Raw genomic sequence first — 19,276 nt, 5'->3', positions numbered from 1 at the left:
TTTGACGAGAGTAGGAACGCTAACGTTGAAAACGTCCGGTTATAGCAATCACTTGGCCAAACACTTGGCTTCCTGGTAAAAGAGAAAAAAAGATCAAATTTCTGGGCCCATCTATAGTCGTTTACAGATCGTAGTAGTTTACAGATTTTCCAACCAGAGGCTGCAGTCACCGAGAACCAGCTGACTGCTAATTCCCCAACAATCAATTATTTTAATTGGTGAGACTACACTGGATTATTGAAATTGACCAGTTAACAGTTAATTGTTTTAGCTATTGCGAGTAGTTATAGCGAATAGTTAAGCCATTAGCGTAAACAGCTAATATACTCCACATCGATTTCTTAATAAGGGTGTTCAAAAGTCTGTGTATGCCGGAGGCTCCCATCTGCAATGAGAAATCGCAAAACAAATAAAAAAAAACGGCATCGCATATCAAAAAAATTCCCGCAGATTTTTAAGGCCACGTTGTTACAACGATTCTCAATTAAAGCTATTAATTCAAAAAGATTTTACATTCATCAATACTTAAAGAAGTCTCTCTAAGACTGTGTGTTAGTTCCGCAATGAAAATGGTAAAGTCGTAAGACACCATAACGTACGATTTGACATGTGTATTAGCTAATCACATGTCTTACTATAAGTAAACACCATACTTCTTTAATGTTCTGACAGTCGGTATGGGTCAACGTCAACTGCCAAATGCACCAAAGAAATTATGCTGTTTTGAAGTTTGAGACATTTTTGATTTTACACGTCACGCAAAGGCGACGCGCATTCATGGGTTCACTGTTCGCCGCGTTTCGTCAGCATTTTACGCTTTTCCAAAGTTCGTAAAGCATACTTGGCTGCCGTGCACTTTGCTATACGATAATTCCGACCTATTCCTTTGAAAGTTCCTTTCCCGATGACGTCAACGGTAACTCTTAGACGGCCGTCAGGGAGACGTTCAGCTTTCCTGTAATATCCAATTGTGAACATGTTAGTGGATATAAAAGAACTCGGAGCAAAGAGAAAGGTCAAGCTGCTCATCAATTCTTACCCAAATTTAACTCGATCGGTTTCTAGTTCCAGCAACTCTCTGATGGGTGACTTCGGAACATTTATACTAAACTCGTCTACAAATAAAAACAAAAACCCACGATGAGAAACCATTTTCTCTAATGATCCAAAATACAAATACCAATTTCTTTTTTCATCATATTGTAGTACACTCTCCAAACAGCATTGAGGGACATGTGCGAATCGAGGTATATTGCCCCTGCTACTGATTCAAATACATCGCCAAGAACTTTAGGCACTTCCACATCTTCAGCTTCAATCATATAATACTGTCAAACAGCAATACGATGTTATCTAGTGGGTAATTGAAAGAACTTTAGAAATTAATACCTCTTCATTGATGGAATGCCCATTTTCCTCTTGAGCTTTGATGAATTTGTCCAGAATTTGATTGAGAGTAGGAGACAGGTGCTTGAAATAACGATGGAATTCAAATCGCTCCGCCAAAACAGCAAACGTCGTGTTATTCACCAATGCCGAGCGCAAATCAGTTAGGGCGCCAGGCGGATGACGCGGTAGGTTTTCGTACAAATACCGCGTTATAAGGTAATCTATTGATACATCAGCAAAAAACCCATTTAGAATAAATACCAAGACATTTGATTTAAAAAACGTTTACCTAAGACGGCATCACCGAGGAATTCGAGTCTTTGATAGCAATCGGTCAATCTGTTGAGATAGTAGGAGGCGTGACTGAAGGCCTGCAGCAGGTAGGAGCGGTCGTTAAACTTGTAGCAGATTTTTTCTTCAAACGAATCAAATCCCGCTAGCATGTGATCAAGCATCACATGAACATGTAATGGCTGATCAACCAAAGGTGAGACAGGTGGAGTCCAGTAGCCATAAGCATCTTCGTCAAGGACAGGAAGCACCTTCAATCCAAGCCAGGACATGAAAAGCAGGGCCCCTCTTGGGCCACAAGCTCTAAGGTAGGCTCCAATGAGCGCCTCTACACAATCGGCAATACTTTTATCGGGTATGCTATGTTGCGTTAGCAGGTTATAAGGAACGAAACGAGGTAAGTCTTGGGCATGGTAGATATTTCCTTCGACTACCATCTCCTCGACTGACGGAATTTTGCCACCAAATCGCAACATGATTTGCTCCGATTTCTCTTGAACCAAGGCTTTCACTTGTTCGCTTGACATATACTCCATTCCCTAGAATGCAATTTACAGAATCAATTCCTTTTTCACGAGTAACAAAGTGACAGCAAAGTAAAATGAATTTTTTTGAATACGTAAAAAAAAAAATACCTGAAGATCCACGACATTCCAATAATTCAATGGGATTCCAGAGGAAATTAGTGCTTCTTCCAAGGCATCTGGGATTACATATCCGGGTGGCAACCAATTCTCGTGCGGATTGAATTTCGTTGCCACCATGCATCCACCAAACAGTTTTTTCTTGCCCAACTGATAAAGATGGAGATTGGAAACCTGACGCGAACGCAGATGGCTGAGTTCACCCTCGTGAATACTGCTATATTTGCAGTACAAATAAGTTGTGATAGAGTACTTTAAGAACGAATCGCCAATCGTTTCAAGTCGTTCTAAATTAATGCCATCATTGGCACTAGACATTGTAAATGCCTGCAGAATCACGCTCGGCGATGGTCCCGGATGGCTTTCTAAACCCTGTTGTTCGTCAAAACTGAAGGGGAAATCCAAACCAGGAACTGACATTTCTACCGCTGCTAATACAGGTTCTTCTTTTTTTAGTGGATGGACTATGTGGGGAGTTGAGCGGATGGATCAGAAGATGGATCGCATTCGTCATGAATCTCACTGGTACACTGTTCTAGCAACAGGCGAGTAAGCTCTAGCATATGTGGGCTCTCAGATGCCAGTCGACGATTTGATTTTCCTGTTGTTGTGCCAGAGATATCGGAAAAGCTTTTCACATTTCCGGGAACTTCCGCCAAATTGTCTGGATGGTCTACTACCCGACCATGGAAAGGCGATATAATAGGAATCTCTTTGTCCACTGGCACGACGGATTCATCAACAATCACTGCTTTGTGTAATTTGAGCAAATCTTCACATCTGCGTTCCAAATCACTGTTCGTAAGATCAACGTTCCATCGATTTTTGATGCTGAGCAAATCTTCGACCTGTTCGTAAGGCTCTTCGTCATCCATCTGACCTTCTTCTAATTCTTCCTCCTCGGGACTTTTAAATTTTTTGGCTTTGAGGTTAATGGGTTCTTCAATCGCTTCTGCGGTGTCTCCTCTACAGACAAATTTGGGTCCAAATTCTTTCACTTTGCAAGCGTTTTCTTCTTCCTCTGAACCATCGTCCGTATCACTGTCGTTCATGCTTTGATCACTATTATATGAGCCATCTGAAAAATTGCTTATCAATTCCGATGGTGACTTCGGCCGGTACTGGGAGAATTCCTTTGATTTTGGCTCATCCCAGGATCCAACGTAATCTTGTGTTCCCACGCCGAACTTAGGGAGGGATCCTTCAAGTCCAGAAATATCAACCACCGGTTTAGACCAGTCAAAATCTGCTCCATTATCATTGGTCAGCAGAGCTACTGCTTGAAGATCGCTATAGTCATAGTCTTCATCGACCGTTTCTCCCGTTCCTGTACGACAAAATCAAAATAGTACTGATTATGACATCTAGCGATCCAACTTGCTATAACGTATTACCATTCTGGTTGTTGCCATCAATCGTATCCGGGTTCCATACTCCGATATCCAATAAAGAAGCTCCTGTGCTTTTTTTCGCTTCCTTATTTTCTCTTTTCTGCGGCTTTGAAGGCGATTTCGGTACGTTGTTGACTTCGGTTTCATCTTTTGGCTGATTAATTTCTTCAACATTTTTAGCACTGACTGCCTTTTGAACTGGTGGTAATATGGGATCTGAGGATTTGCATTTCCAATCGAATCGTAAGGCGGGCCAGCGGAAATCTAAAAAAAAAACAAAACAAAAAAAAAAAACAAACAAACAAACAAAGGATTACAAACACGAGCTAACTTAAATTAACCTATCACTACGAACCAGGGTCAAGCTGACTCTTTCCCAGAGAGATTTCCATCGCTACTTTGCAGCGGAGTTGTTCTGCCAGGAGGAGACCGTTCAAACGGTAAAGAATGCACGGTAAACTAAACATGGGCGCAAATGACCAGAAAAGATATGGAATTGTTTTTATCGAAACGTTAAGAAATTTTGTCTAAAGAAGAAATTAATAAAACGAATATTAAATAATTAACGACATTTACCAAACTGCTTGTCTCCACAGAGAGGCCGAAAAAGGATGGATACTGCACAATTCAGGCACCAGTATTTGCTTTTGCTGCAGGCTTTCTCTTTGGGTCTTTTTGTATGCTCCGAACTAGTTGGAAGCATTACTCCTTTTCGGTTCACATACCTGTGCACGAATTACAAATATGCAAACAAATGTATAGAACATTGGTAACAACAAAGAAAAACCTCATACGCACCTTGGCGTTAAGAAGTTTAGTCTAGCTGAAGTGTGATCCACGTCCAAGAGCGGCTGCTTCAGATTCTGTATTTGGATCCCATATTTATGGCGGTAATATTTTTCGAATGTTGGATAGTTGTTATCAGGAAATTTAGACTGAGGGTTGAGTTCATAGAATATCTCAGCAACGTAGAAACATTGTGGATGTTCTTGATCACGGTACCATTTCATTACGACCGCATCAGCAAACAAGCGGGGATCAAAGACATAACCGGTTCTCTCTTCGTCTGCTACCAGCTGAGGTTTCGCGTCTCGAACGGATGAAATTAAATCGATGAATGCAAAATCCAGATTTAAGGGGGCGTTTTCCGCTAACGAATTTCTCTTTAAAGGCACGATTAGATAGGAACAGTCGGCGTGAAAAACATCTAACAACATTGGATCCTTTTCCAAGGAAAGCACGTTTCGGAAGATGTAGCGTTGAAAATCTGTTATTTGTTTTAATTGCTCCTCGGTCACATAGACTTCATCGGCGATTTTTACTATTTGCACTTCCACCTCGCCTGACCGAGTGAAAATAGGAAACGGACAAATTTGCGATAGCGGTTTACTATTCAAAATTCCCAAACTCTGCAGGGAGGTCTCAGGTTTGTAAATTTTTCTCCCACGCGTGTTTTGCTCCTCAGGTATAGGCTCACTTAGTACCTAGTAAATTTTTTTCATTAATGATCTATTACTTTAATGTAACACAAATACCATGGTGATCGCGTATAAGTAACAGGGTTGGTTGGGACGTGCAATACCATCGATAAACGGCTCGGCCACTTGCTTATAATAGTACTGCCTTCGTTTCGTAGTGCCCGGACGTGGCAGATTGTCGGGAACGATTTCGTCTTCCAAATCTGCGTTGTAATCCTCCTCCTCTTCCAGTCGAAGGTTTTCCTTCCCAGTGGGATAAAAGTTATCGTCCAGCTCTTTTAGCTGATGCAATAACCGACACGCTTCTAGTGCTGCGGATCGTTTGGCTATAACTTTCGATGGCATCGGAAGACCTGACACAGTTTGCCGCAGAGGAGAATTTATTGGTAGTTGTAATGAGCACACATACGCTACATCCATGCGCATTTTCCCGGCTGCATCGCTTTTCTGAAATAGTTCGGACCATTTGTCCCAAACAGATGGGTCAACGTATTCTCGCATTATTGTTCGTATTTTCCAAACAGGAATAAGGCGCGTGAAACAATCACTGGGCAACTTTGCGCAATATCTAAAAATATTTATCTTTCTGCAATTTACAGTCGTTTTCATTTCAAACCCATGTGCGTTATACCTGTTAATGATGGAAATGGCGTTTTGTAAAGACGCATATGATTTTGAAGCGTCACCAGGTGTGTACGGTTTCTCAATATTATTGAGCATATCTTCACTGTGATTGACGAACTCGGCCAAAGAGTTGTGATAGCCACTTTTACTTAGCAGAATTTGTTCAGTGGCATGGAAGTGAGAGAGATTCACCAGAAATTCATCCATGCGCTCCTTCTCGACCATCAGAATATAATGGGATTTTTTTGCGCGCGCTCGAGCCTTTGAATGAACATACGCACGGTAAGTTTGTGGCAAATCGTATCGGATAACCAGATGGCACGCTGGAATATCAATACCATCCTCTAGAACGCTCGTGGCTACGAGAATATTACAGTCGCGACTGCGAAAACGTTTCATAACGTCTTCTTGCTTTCGATCTTCACTTTCTATTTCCTTGACGGTCATGCCTTCGACCCGATCAACGGTATATAGAGGGCTTAGATACGCTAACTGAGGGTCGCATCGACTTGCATCCTAGACAACAATAAATTAAGATATTTCATCGAGTAAGGCCAATGTAATATCATCTTTTGATTACCTTTAAAAGATGATAGAGTAGTTTGGCTGTGGTGCGCCTTTCAGTGAAAATCATTCCACATAGCTGATAAGCGTCTTCTCGAATACGGTGGTGACGAGCAGGGAAATCAGGACGCCTACGACGACTTACGTGACCCGACTGAGTTGTTGGCCGACGCACAAAGGACGGGCCATTCTCAGGTAACTCTACGGTCGGTAATGTTTCCGTGGACAATTTTTGAACTTGATCAGCGAGATCGTCAGCATGAACTAATACGGTGGAATCGGTTTGCTCTGTTGGATCATTGTTTCCAGGCAATTTTGAAGTTATTGGTGGTCGATATACAGTCATGCTTGGAAGTTTCTTTAGCAGGCTAATCGGTCTATATCCTTCTATTTCTTTTTGATGGAGGGGATACTTTGGTGCCTACCGTACCCCTTTATGCTATTCCTATTTCTCTTTCTTTGCAACCCGCGAAAAAGGTGCAACATTAAATGTAGGAAAATTAACTGAAACGTAGAGGAAGAGAAGAATGGAAAGAAAACGAGGGTATGGTAGGCACCATAGTATCCCTTCCGTCCAAACAAAATGAAAGGATATAGACCCATTTGCCTGCTAAAGAAACTTGCAAGCATGACTGTATACGGAGTATGTCCAACAGACGAAGAACTTTAGGGTGGCTAAACTTTTCTATACGTTCATATTCGGAATATCCCTGAAACTCTTCTTCGCACAATGACCTACAAAATGGAACATAAAGAATGAAAAAATACTTTGATATCAGTACCATTAGAAAGCCAACCGTATTTCAAGTAAAACTGTGAAGACTAAGCACAAAAGAAGATAGTGTCTTTCATAAACTGCTTTGGTTTTCAATTTCTCTAAATGAATGAGGTAAACCAGAGCAGCACGGTCTGCTCCCCAAGGACCTAAGATAACGAAATAGTTCTGAGTTGTAACCGAGATAGGGGTACATTCTTTCTATAAAAAAAAACGAATAAATACAAAGAAAGTAAAACAAAACCCTGCTACACAAACAAAACAATATTTGCAATAACTACAACCACTAGCAGTAACCGACATTGATTAATTAAGATATGCTCTATCTTTTACCAAAATTTTGAATGATTTGGATATACTCTTCAAGTAGATCAACAGGTTCAAGGCAGGGATCGGGAATTTCTTTAAGGTAGTCTTGCTCTCCATAATACTCTATGGGCACATTTACATAAGGAACAAAAAAGCAAACTTCAAGTGAAGGTTCTAGATGGAAATTAGAGCAGAACGGAACAGGACATTACGGCGAAGCGAAAGATGTAAACCTAAAATAATGAATAAGGTACAAGGGTCGGAAGGGACTTTGTAAGGCATAACAGTTGAAAAATTGAAAGATTGAAAAGAATCAAGGGTGATTCAATGCACTGGTGGGAACCGTCGTCACCACTTGGTACCATACAAGAGTTCCTACGCCGAAAAAGATGCACCAAGCCCATTGGGCGATCGTAAGTGGGACTGTTGAAAACGCATGACCACCAAATTGCACAATAAACCTGAAATAGCGATGGCAGAGCGTAAATTTTGGATCAAAGTAATAACTGTACTAACAGCCTGTTAGTACAGTTGTTAGTGTTACTAACAGCCTGTTAGTACAGTTGTTAGTGTTACTAACAGCCTGTTAGTACAGTTGTTACTTTGATCCAAAATTTACGCTCTGCCATCGCTATTTCAGGTTTACCTACCACACAAAACGAAGGCAGAGAAACTTAACATTTCTTGTTTCTTGTTGGAATTGAACAAATTAGCTTTTCAATTATATCAACTTACTTTGTGTGGGATATTGAAATTTCACAGTAATTTTCCGCCTCGCGTTTGGGTCGGGAAGGATTTTTCAACTGCTGTACGAGCAGCGTGCTGCTCAAACGGCTGTTTATTAACTGAAAGTTTTCTGCGTTTAGAGACGTGATTATTTGATCGTGTCTGTTTCACCAACTAAATATTACGTTTCTCGTTCAACCACTTACAGGGTAAAGGTATAGTTTTGCAGCTCTAATGCAAAAGTGAGTGAACCTAACTCCATATCAATATTACTACAAGAAAAAAAGTATCCGATTCCGAGTGATAAAAAACGTCATTGAACAAAGGTATACCCAACTACGTCTTAATAACATGTCAGCTGCGTTATGATCGCCGCAGTTGTGGTTGGAAACCAGTCAGTTCTATGCCGGTCGGAAATGATCACATCATGAACTTTCTTACGACTATGAAAGATGACGGGAAATTTCTTCTTTAAAATCGAATTGCATTTACAGAGTGTAAAAGATATATGTAAGGTCGAAAAACAGACGTAAAAGAGTTGTTTGCAGTGGCAGTTCCTTGTATCTCATTATATTGCTAAGTCTGTAGAGGATACTGATGACGATGGGCTAAGTCTTTATATGTATACTGGTTTCGATCAGAAATGGAAGTCTTGCTTTTGTTTTTGCCTATACGTGTCGTTGACCCTATAGTCACTTACTAATTATCTTGGCCTTGGTTTGATTTCTTCTTGATTTCCAAGTTTTCCCATAAAAAAAAGGATGTCAATGACTCGCATTGGCCTTGATCTTGGAACTGAAATCCATTATCACAGGAGTTTGCAGTATCCCTTAACGAGCATACTACTAGGTACGGTATAAATACATTTTCTCTCACTGTGTTTCAGTATCTCCAACTTGACGGTCTATCATCTTATCAATCCTTCAAGGTTAATCACAGCTTTTATTTCAGTAAAAGGTACATAACAATTTCTACCAACATGTTCAATTTTTAGAGATTACCCTTTCAGTTCGTCTAATAAGTTCTCTTTCACATAAAACACAGATGTCCATCGCCAATTTCGTTGTTTGCTTCTTGGCTGTTGTCATGACCGTGGCTGGTGAGCCTACCGGATACAGGCCAGCAATGGCTCCTAATTACCAGGCACCTGCTTACAAAGCTCCTACTTACAAGGCTCCTGCTTACCAGCCTCCTGCTTACCAGCCTCCTGCTTACCAGCCTCCTGCTTACCAGCCTCCTGCTTACAAGGCTCCTGCTTACCAGCCTCCTGCTTACAAGGCTCCTGCTTATATGGCCCCTACACCTTCGTATAAGGCAGCTTCATCTTACTAGTTTCCTGCCAAGTTATTTAAAATCAAAAGCTTGAATTTCTCAAAATAAATTATTTAGATGTCTATCAATATGGTTTTTAATTATGTTAAAATGTTTCGAGAATAGCCGCACGTTATTCATTCGCCATCGATTAGCTTATGTTGAAGAACTTATATGAGATTGCAAAAAAAGAAAGTTTCATAGCTACAATTCGTTCTCAACGCGAATATGATGTAACATATCCCTGAACATTATTTTAAATCTATCGGTTTTTGGGAGATCGGGTTGCGCGTTATGTGGGGTCGCAACGTTTACGACTCTATCGCCAAGTTCTTGCAGTTTCAGTTGACCGTCAATATTGTAGCCGTCATTGTTGCTTTCCTCGGTGCTTGCTTTATTCAAGATTCTCCGTTGAAACTTGTCCAGATGTTATGGGTCAACCTCATCATGGACACGTTAGCCTCTCTAGCTCTTGCCATTGAAATGCCCACCACCGACCTGCTTATGCGCAAACCTTATGGTCGCACCAAACCGCTCGTCTCTCGTACTATGATAAAAAATATCATTGGACAAGGCATATACCAGTTGACAGTCATTTTCACTCTCTTATTCGTCGGTAATGATTGGTCTTTTGAAATTGCTGGATATAAATATTTTTCAATTTACGAATCGAATTCTTTTGTGTTTTTTAGGCGAGAAATTTTTGGACATTGATTCGGGTCAATACAGAACCGATTCCGAGCCCACACAGCATTTTACCATCATCTTCAACACTTTTGTGATGATGACATTGTTTAACGAAATCAACGCCAGAAAGATTCACGGCCAGCGTAACGTCTTCGAAGGCATTTTCACAAACCCCATTTTTTATTGCATCTGGATAGCTAACGCGGGTGCACAGGTGAGAAAACAATCAAGCTCAGTTTTTATTACTTATTTAGTGGTTTTGTGGTATTGGATTGGACATTTTTTGTTGTTGTGTCTAGGTGCTTATTGTGCAATTTGGTGGTCATGCGTTTTCAACAGTCCCACTTACGATCGCCCAATGGGCTTGGTGCATCTTTTTCGGCGTAGGAACTCTTGTATGGTACCAAGTGGTGACGACGGTTCCCACCAGTGCATTGAATCACCCTTGATTCTTTTCAATCTTTCAATTTTTCAACTGTTATGCCTTACAAAGTCCCTTCCGACCCTTGTACCTTATTCATTATTTTAGGTTTACATCTTTCGCTTCGCCGTAATGTCCTGTTCCGTTCTGCTCTAATTTCCATCTAGAACCTTCACTTGAAGTTTGCTTTTTTGTTCCTTATGTAAATGTGCCCATAGAGTATTATGGAGAGCAAGACTACCTTAAAGAAATTCCCGATCCCTGCCTTGAACCTGTTGATCTACTTGAAGAGTATATCCAAATCATTCAAAATTTTGGTAAAAGATAGAGCATATCTTAATTAATCAATGTCGGTTACTGCTAGTGGTTGTAGTTATTGCAAATATTGTTTTGTTTGTGTAGCAGGGTTTTGTTTTACTTTCTTTGTATTTATTCGTTTTTTTTTATAGAAAGAATGTACCCCTATCTCGGTTACAACTCAGAACTATTTCGTTATCTTAGGTCCTTGGGGAGCAGACCGTGCTGCTCTGGTTTACCTCATTCATTTAGAGAAATTGAAAACCAAAGCAGTTTATGAAAGACACTATCTTCTTTTGTGCTTAGTCTTCACAGTTTTACTTGAAATACGGTTGGCTTTCTAATGGTACTGATATCAAAGTATTTTTTCATTCTTTATGTTCCATTTTGTAGGTCATTGTGCGAAGAAGAGTTTCAGGGATATTCCGAATATGAACGTATAGAAAAGTTTAGCCACCCTAAAGTTCTTCGTCTGTTGGACATACTCCGTATACAGTCATGCTTGCAAGTTTCTTTAGCAGGCAAATGGGTCTATATCCTTTCATTTTGTTTGGACGGAAGGGATACTATGGTGCCTACCATACCCTCGTTTTCTTTCCATTCTTCTCTTCCTCTACGTTTCAGTTAATTTTCCTACATTTAATGTTGCACCTTTTTCGCGGGTTGCAAAGAAAGAGAAATAGGAATAGCATAAAGGGGTACGGTAGGCACCAAAGTATCCCCTCCATCAAAAAGAAATAGAAGGATATAGACCGATTAGCCTGCTAAAGAAACTTCCAAGCATGACTGTATATCGACCACCAATAACTTCAAAATTGCCTGGAAACAATGATCCAACAGAGCAAACCGATTCCACCGTATTAGTTCATGCTGACGATCTCGCTGATCAAGTTCAAAAATTGTCCACGGAAACATTACCGACCGTAGAGTTACCTGAGAATGGCCCGTCCTTTGTGCGTCGGCCAACAACTCAGTCGGGTCACGTAAGTCGTCGTAGGCGTCCTGATTTCCCTGCTCGTCACCACCGTATTCGAGAAGACGCTTATCAGCTATGTGGAATGATTTTCACTGAAAGGCGCACCACAGCCAAACTACTCTATCATCTTTTAAAGGTAATCAAAAGATGATATTACATTGGCCTTACTCGATGAAATATCTTAATTTATTGTTGTCTAGGATGCAAGTCGATGCGACCCTCAGTTAGCGTATCTAAGCCCTCTATATACCGTTGATCGGGTCGAAGGCATGACCGTCAAGGAAATAGAAAGTGAAGATCGAAAGCAAGAAGACGTTATGAAACGTTTTCGCAGTCGCGACTGTAATATTCTCGTAGCCACGAGCGTTCTAGAGGATGGTATTGATATTCCAGCGTGCCATCTGGTTATCCGATACGATTTGCCACAAACTTACCGTGCGTATGTTCATTCAAAGGCTCGAGCGCGCGCAAAAAAATCCCATTATATTCTGATGGTCGAGAAGGAGCGCATGGATGAATTTCTGGTGAATCTCTCTCACTTCCATGCCACTGAACAAATTCTGCTAAGTAAAAGTGGCTATCACAACTCTTTGGCCGAGTTCGTCAATCACAGTGAAGATATGCTCAATAATATTGAGAAACCGTACACACCTGGTGACGCTTCAAAATCATATGCGTCTTTACAAAACGCCATTTCCATCATTAACAGGTATAACGCACATGGGTTTGAAATGAAAACGACTGTAAATTGCAGAAAGATAAATATTTTTAGATATTGCGCAAAGTTGCCCAGTGATTGTTTCACGCGCCTTATTCCTGTTTGGAAAATACGAACAATAATGCGAGAATACGTTGACCCATCTGTTTGGGACAAATGGTCCGAACTATTTCAGAAAAGCGATGCAGCCGGGAAAATGCGCATGGATGTAGCGTATGTGTGCTCATTACAACTACCAATAAATTCTCCTCTGCGGCAAACTGTGTCAGGTCTTCCGATGCCATCGAAAGTTATAGCCAAACGATCCGCAGCACTAGAAGCGTGTCGGTTATTGCATCAGCTAAAAGAGCTGGACGATAACTTTTATCCCACTGGGAAGGAAAACCTTCGACTGGAAGAGGAGGAGGATTACAACGCAGATTTGGAAGACGAAATCGTTCCCGACAATCTGCCACGTCCGGGCACTACGAAACGAAGGCAGTACTATTATAAGCAAGTGGCCGAGCCGTTTATCGATGGTATTGCACGTCCCAACCAACCCTGTTACTTATACGCGATCACCATGGTATTTGTGTTACATTAAAGTAATAGATCATTAATGAAAAAAATTTACTAGGTACTAAGTGAGCCTATACCTGAGGAGCAAAACACGCGTGGGAGAAAAATTTACAAACCTGAGACCTCCCTGCAGAGTTTGGGAATTTTGAATAGTAAACCGCTATCGCAAATTTGTCCGTTTCCTATTTTCACTCGGTCAGGCGAGGTGGAAGTGCAAATAGTAAAAATCGCCGATGAAGTCTATGTGACCGAGGAGCAATTAAAACAAATAACAGATTTTCAACGCTACATCTTCCGAAACGTGCTTTCCTTGGAAAAGGATCCAATGTTGTTAGATGTTTTTCACGCCGACTGTTCCTATCTAATCGTGCCTTTAAAGAGAAATTCGTTAGCGGAAAACGCCCCCTTAAATCTGGATTTTGCATTCATCGATTTAATTTCATCCGTTCGAGACGCGAAACCTCAGCTGGTAGCAGACGAAGAGAGAACCGGTTATGTCTTTGATCCCCGCTTGTTTGCTGATGCGGTCGTAATGAAATGGTACCGTGATCAAGAACATCCACAATGTTTCTACGTTGCTGAGATATTCTATGAACTCAACCCTCAGTCTAAATTTCCTGATAACAACTATCCAACATTCGAAAAATATTACCGCCATAAATATGGGATCCAAATACAGAATCTGAAGCAGCCGCTCTTGGACGTGGATCACACTTCAGCTAGACTAAACTTCTTAACGCCAAGGTGCGTATGAGGTTTTTCTTTGTTGTTACCAATGTTCTATACATTTGTTTGCATATTTGTAATTCGTGCACAGGTATGTGAACCGAAAAGGAGTAATGCTTCCAACTAGTTCGGAGCATACAAAAAAGACCCAAAGAGAAAGCCTGCAGCAAAAGCAAATACTGGTGCCTGAATTGTGCAGTATCCATCCTTTTTCGGCCTCTCTGTGGAGACAAGCAGTTTGGTAAATGTCGTTAATTATTTAATATTCGTTTTATTAATTTCTTCTTTAGACAAAATTTCTTAACGTTTCGATAAAAACAATTCCATATCTTTTCTGGTCATTTGCGCCCATGTTTAGTTTACCGTGCATTCTTTACCGTTTGAACGGTCTCCTCCTGGCAGAACAACTCCGCTGCAAAGTAGCGATGGAAATCTCTCTGGGAAAGAGTCAGCTTGACCCTGGTTCGTAGTGATAGGTTAATTTAAGTTAGCTCGTGTTTGTAATCCTTTGTTTGTTTGTTTGTTTTTTTTTTTTTGTTTTGTTTTTTTTTTTTAGATTTCCGCTGGCCCGCCTTACGATTCGATTGGAAATGCAAATCCTCAGATCCCATATTACCACCAGTTCAAAAGGCAGTCAGTGCTAAAAATGTTGAAGAAATTAATCAGCCAAAAGATGAAACCGAAGTCAACAACGTACCGAAATCGCCTTCAAAGCCGCAGAAAAGAGAAAATAAGGAAGCGAAAAAAGCACAGGAGCTTCTTTATTGGATATCGGAGTATGGAACCCGGATACGATTGATGGCAACAACCAGAATGGTAATACGTTATAGCAAGTTGGATCGCTAGATGTCATAATCAGTACTATTTTGATTTTGTCGTACAGGAACGGGAGAAACGGTCGATGAAGACTATGACTATAGCGATCTTCAAGCAGTAGCTCTGCTGACCAATGATAATGGAGCAGATTTTGACTGGTCTAAACCGGTGGTTGATATTTCTGGACTTGAAGGATCCCTCCCTAAGTTCGGCGTGGGAACACAAGATTACGTTGGATCCTGGGATGAGCCAAAATCAAAGGAATTCTCCCAGTACCGGCCGAAGTCACCATCGGAATTGATAAGCAATTTTTCAGATGGCTCATATAATAGTGATCAAAGCATGAACGACAGTGATACGGACGATGGTTCAGAGGAAGAAGAAAACGCTTGCAAAGTGAAAGAATTTGGACCCAAATTTGTCTGTAGAGGAGACACCGCAGAAGCGATTGAAGAACCCATTAACCTCAAAGCCAAAAAATTTAAAAGTCCCGAGGAGGAAGAATTAGAAGAAGGTCAGATGGATGACGAAGAGCCTTACGAACAGGTCGAAGATTTGCTCAGCATCAAAAATCGATGGAACGTTGATCTTACGAACAGTGATTTGGAACGCAGATGTGAAGATTTGCTCAAATTACACAAAGCAGTGATTGTTGATGAATCCGTCGTGCCAGTGGACAAAGAGATTCCTATTATATCGCCTTTCCATGGTCGGGTAGTAGACCATCCAGACAATTTGGCGGAAGTTCCCGGAAATGTGAAAAGCTTTTCCGATATCTCTGGCACAACAACAGGAAAATCAAATCGTCGACTGGCATCTGAGAGCCCACATATGCTAGAGCTTACTCGCCTGTTGCTAGAACAGTGTACCAGTGAGATTCATGACGAATGCGATCCATCTTCTGATCCATCCGCTCAACTCCCCCACATAGTCCATCCACTAAAAAAAGAAGAACCTGTATTAGCAGCGGTAGAAATGTCAGTTCCTGGTTTGGATTTCCCCTTCAGTTTTGACGAACAACAGGGTTTAGAAAGCCATCCGGGACCATCGCCGAGCGTGATTCTGCAGGCATTTACAATGTCTAGTGCCAATGATGGCATTAATTTAGAACGACTTGAAACGATTGGCGATTCGTTCTTAAAGTACTCTATCACAACTTATTTGTACTGCAAATATAGCAGTATTCACGAGGGTGAACTCAGCCATCTGCGTTCGCGTCAGGTTTCCAATCTCCATCTTTATCAGTTGGGCAAGAAAAAACTGTTTGGTGGATGCATGGTGGCAACGAAATTCAATCCGCACGAGAATTGGTTGCCACCCGGATATGTAATCCCAGATGCCTTGGAAGAAGCACTAATTTCCTCTGGAATCCCATTGAATTATTGGAATGTCGTGGATCTTCAGGTATTTTTTTTTTTACGTATTCAAAAAAATTCATTTTACTTTGCTGTCACTTTGTTACTCGTGAAAAAGGAATTGATTCTGTAAATTGCATTCTAGGGAATGGAGTATATGTCAAGCGAACAAGTGAAAGCCTTGGTTCAAGAGAAATCGGAGCAAATCATGTTGCGATTTGGTGGCAAAATTCCGTCAGTCGAGGAGATGGTAGTCGAAGGAAATATCTACCATGCCCAAGACTTACCTCGTTTCGTTCCTTATAACCTGCTAACGCAACATAGCATACCCGATAAAAGTATTGCCGATTGTGTAGAGGCGCTCATTGGAGCCTACCTTAGAGCTTGTGGCCCAAGAGGGGCCCTGCTTTTCATGTCCTGGCTTGGATTGAAGGTGCTTCCTGTCCTTGACGAAGATGCTTATGGCTACTGGACTCCACCTGTCTCACCTTTGGTTGATCAGCCATTACATGTTCATGTGATGCTTGATCACATGCTAGCGGGATTTGATTCGTTTGAAGAAAAAATCTGCTACAAGTTTAACGACCGCTCCTACCTGCTGCAGGCCTTCAGTCACGCCTCCTACTATCTCAACAGATTGACCGATTGCTATCAAAGACTCGAATTCCTCGGTGATGCCGTCTTAGGTAAACGTTTTTTAAATCAAATGTCTTGGTATTTATTCTAAATGGGTTTTTTGCTGATGTATCAATAGATTACCTTATAACGCGGTATTTGTACGAAAACCTACCGCGTCATCCGCCTGGCGCCCTAACTGATTTGCGCTCGGCATTGGTGAATAACACGACGTTTGCTGTTTTGGCGGAGCGATTTGAATTCCATCGTTATTTCAAGCACCTGTCTCCTACTCTCAATCAAATTCTGGACAAATTCATCAAAGCTCAAGAGGAAAATGGGCATTCCATCAATGAAGAGGTATTAATTTCTAAAGTTCTTTCAATTACCCACTAGATAACATCGTATTGCTGTTTGACAGTATTATATGATTGAAGCTGAAGATGTGGAAGTGCCTAAAGTTCTTGGCGATGTATTTGAATCAGTAGCAGGGGCAATATACCTCGATTCGCACATGTCCCTCAATGCTGTTTGGAGAGTGTACTACAATATGATGAAAAAAGAAATTGGTATTTGTATTTTGGATCATTAGAGAAAATGGTTTCTCATCGTGGGTTTTTGTTTTTATTTGTAGACGAGTTTAGTATAAATGTTCCGAAGTCACCCATCAGAGAGTTGCTGGAACTAGAAACCGATCGAGTTAAATTTGGGTAAGAATTGATGAGCAGCTTGACCTTTCTCTTTGCTCCGAGTTCTTTTATATCCACTAACATGTTCACAATTGGATATTACAGGAAAGCTGAACGTCTCCCTGACGGCCGTCTAAGAGTTACCGTTGACGTCATCGGGAAAGGAACTTTCAAAGGAATAGGTCGGAATTATCGTATAGCAAAGTGCACGGCAGCCAAGTATGCTTTACGAACTTTGGAAAAGCGTAAAATGCTGACGAAACGCGGCGAACAGTGAACCCATGAATGCGCGTCGCCTTTGCGTGACGTGTAAAATCAAAAATGTCTCAAACTTCAAAACAGCATAATTTCTTTGGTGCATTTGGCAGTTGACGTTGACCCATACCGACTGTCAGAACATTAAAGAAGTATGGTGTTTACTTATAGTAAGACATGTGATTAGCTAATACACATGTCAAATCGTACGTTATGGTGTCTTACGACTTTACCATTTTCATTGCGGAACTAACACACAGTCTTAGAGAGACTTCTTTAAGTATTGATGAATGTAAAATCTTTTTGAATTAATAGCTTTAATTGAGAATCGTTGTAACAACGTGGCCTTAAAAATCTGCGGGAATTTTTTTGATATGCGATGCCGTTTTTTTTTATTTGTTTTGCGATTTCTCATTGCAGATGGGAGCCTCCGGCATACACAGACTTTTGAACACCCTTATTAAGAAATCGATGTGGAGTATATTAGCTGTTTACGCTAATGGCTTAACTATTCGCTATAACTACTCGCAATAGCTAAAACAATTAACTGTTAACTGGTCAATTTCAATAATCCAGTGTAGTCTCACCAATTAAAATAATTGATTGTTGGGGAATTAGCAGTCAGCTGGTTCTCGGTGACTGCAGCCTCTGGTTGGAAAATCTGTAAACTACTACGATCTGTAAACGACTATAGATGGGCCCAGAAATTTGATCTTTTTTTCTCTTTTACCAGGAAGCCAAGTGTTTGGCCAAGTGATTGCTATAACCGGACGTTTTCAACGTTAGCGTTCCTACTCTCGTCAAATGTGGTAGAATGTTAACAGCTCCACTGAGCCACAAAACCTTTGCCTCGGCAACGAATTACATTTTAGCGATTTCACATCCCAGTAAATATTTGAACTTGCATCGTATTATCTGTCAATAGAGATATTAGTTTAAATGATTTTCGCAAAATTTTTAGATTTTTGAAATAGAATAAATTATTAGTTAACTGGAAATGAAAGTTGATAGGGTGTCAATGTTTTTACGTCGACGCACAGTTTAACGAACCGGAGCCGTCCACGTGAAGTTTGTCAGAACAAGTCACCGCCTTGTGCATAGTGATGTGTCACCAGAAAGTAAAAGTACAGCAACTGCTTTATGCCTCGCGGTGAGGACAATCGCTCACAAGTGAAAGTAGTGTTAGCCACACTCCGTCACTTGCACATCAGTAATGAAAAATGACTCATCGTTTACATCAAAGTAAAATGTGTGTACACATACTGAACGCATTTGTACTGTAATGGCAGTGTCAGCTCTTTAACGTGCTGTATTGCGCGTCAGAATCATAAATGCACGGCGTCCGAAATCTTACAAGTGTTATTCGATGGAAATATTTGTTCCATCTACGACACGAATTAACTGGATTGCCGCAACTTTTTCTTTTTAACATAAAGCAGGATATCCTCGGCCTTCTTTTCTGAGAGCGCGCCTCAAGAACTTTGATCCATACTCCACCAATCGTATAGTATATACTTCACTCAATGCATTTGACCTCCTTAGAGATACTACCAAAAGATCGAGCGAATATGAAAGATTGCGAAACTTTGGGACCCCCAACAAGTCGTTCAACTCAGGATTTTCATTAGTATATCCACAATAAAGGCTAAGTTTTCAAAGAT

General features: G+C 40.9%; 4 protein-coding genes across 4 annotated transcripts; 3 read left to right on the top strand and 1 right to left on the bottom strand.

Moving 5' to 3' along the window:
• Nucleotides 1–596: 596 nt before the first annotated feature.
• Nucleotides 597–7,673, bottom strand: LOC116935805 (endoribonuclease Dcr-1; the record flags this gene model as incomplete). The annotated part of the gene is given in 18 exon segments (XM_045171260.1): nt 597–955; nt 1,040–1,115; nt 1,181–1,328; nt 1,390–1,610; nt 1,679–2,219; nt 2,316–2,772; nt 3,057–3,402; nt 3,719–3,979; nt 4,071–4,174; nt 4,292–4,394; nt 4,397–4,440; nt 4,514–5,199; nt 5,251–5,761; nt 5,825–6,333; nt 6,398–6,728; nt 7,015–7,116; nt 7,179–7,305; nt 7,490–7,673. Coding segments are annotated over 18 exon segments (4,923 nt in total), but the record flags the coding sequence as incomplete, so codon positions are not given.
• Nucleotides 7,674–8,958: 1,285 nt separating this feature from the next.
• On the top strand, nt 8,959–9,523 carry LOC116935942 (repetitive proline-rich cell wall protein 1). Its single transcript, XM_032943149.2, has 2 exons — nt 8,959–9,045; nt 9,236–9,523. The coding sequence occupies exons 1-2, from the start codon at nt 8,959–8,961 to the stop codon at nt 9,521–9,523; spliced, it is 375 nt and encodes a 124-aa protein (XP_032799040.2).
• A 255-nt stretch (nt 9,524–9,778) lies between these two features.
• Nucleotides 9,779–11,011, top strand: LOC116935267 (plasma membrane calcium-transporting ATPase 3). The gene is made up of 3 exons (XM_032942606.2): nt 9,779–10,118; nt 10,195–10,403; nt 10,489–11,011. The coding sequence occupies exons 1-3, from the start codon at nt 9,797–9,799 to the stop codon at nt 10,636–10,638; spliced, it is 681 nt and encodes a 226-aa protein (XP_032798497.1). The 5' UTR covers nt 9,779–9,796; the 3' UTR covers nt 10,639–11,011.
• On the top strand, nt 10,744–17,824 carry LOC123470705 (endoribonuclease Dcr-1-like; the record flags this gene model as incomplete). The annotated part of the gene is given in 18 exon segments (XM_045171259.1): nt 10,744–10,927; nt 11,112–11,238; nt 11,301–11,402; nt 11,689–12,019; nt 12,084–12,592; nt 12,656–13,166; nt 13,218–13,903; nt 13,977–14,126; nt 14,244–14,347; nt 14,442–14,633; nt 14,636–14,701; nt 15,018–15,363; nt 15,649–16,105; nt 16,202–16,742; nt 16,811–17,031; nt 17,093–17,240; nt 17,306–17,381; nt 17,466–17,824. Coding segments are annotated over 18 exon segments (4,923 nt in total), but the record flags the coding sequence as incomplete, so codon positions are not given.
• Nucleotides 17,825–19,276: the final 1,452 nt, after the last annotated feature.

Source organism: Daphnia magna, linkage group LG3 (genome assembly GCF_020631705.1).
Source record: "Daphnia magna isolate NIES linkage group LG3, ASM2063170v1.1, whole genome shotgun sequence".
Taxonomy (NCBI): domain Eukaryota; kingdom Metazoa; phylum Arthropoda; class Branchiopoda; order Diplostraca; family Daphniidae; genus Daphnia; species Daphnia magna.
The sequence above is the reverse complement of the archived record's forward strand: the minus strand, read 5'-3'. Positions and strand labels throughout refer to the sequence as shown.

What these genes read in the sequence shown, in the direction of transcription:
- LOC116935267 (XM_032942606.2), top strand. Translation starts at nt 9,797, where the DNA reads ATGTGGGGTCGCAACGTTTACGACTCTATCGCCAAGTTCTTGCAGTTT. An exon ending in TTTCACTCTCTTATTCGTCG is followed by an intron (nt 10,119 to 10,194) that starts GTAATGATTGGT and finishes TGTGTTTTTTAG; the next exon opens with GCGAGAAATTTTTGGACATT. An exon ending in TAGCTAACGCGGGTGCACAG is followed by an intron (nt 10,404 to 10,488) that starts GTGAGAAAACAA and finishes TGTTGTGTCTAG; the next exon opens with GTGCTTATTGTGCAATTTGG.
- LOC116935942 (XM_032943149.2), top strand. Translation starts at nt 8,959, where the DNA reads ATGACTCGCATTGGCCTTGATCTTGGAACTGAAATCCATTATCACAGG. An exon ending in CGAGCATACTACTAGGTACG is followed by an intron (nt 9,046 to 9,235) that starts GTATAAATACAT and finishes CATAAAACACAG; the next exon opens with ATGTCCATCGCCAATTTCGT.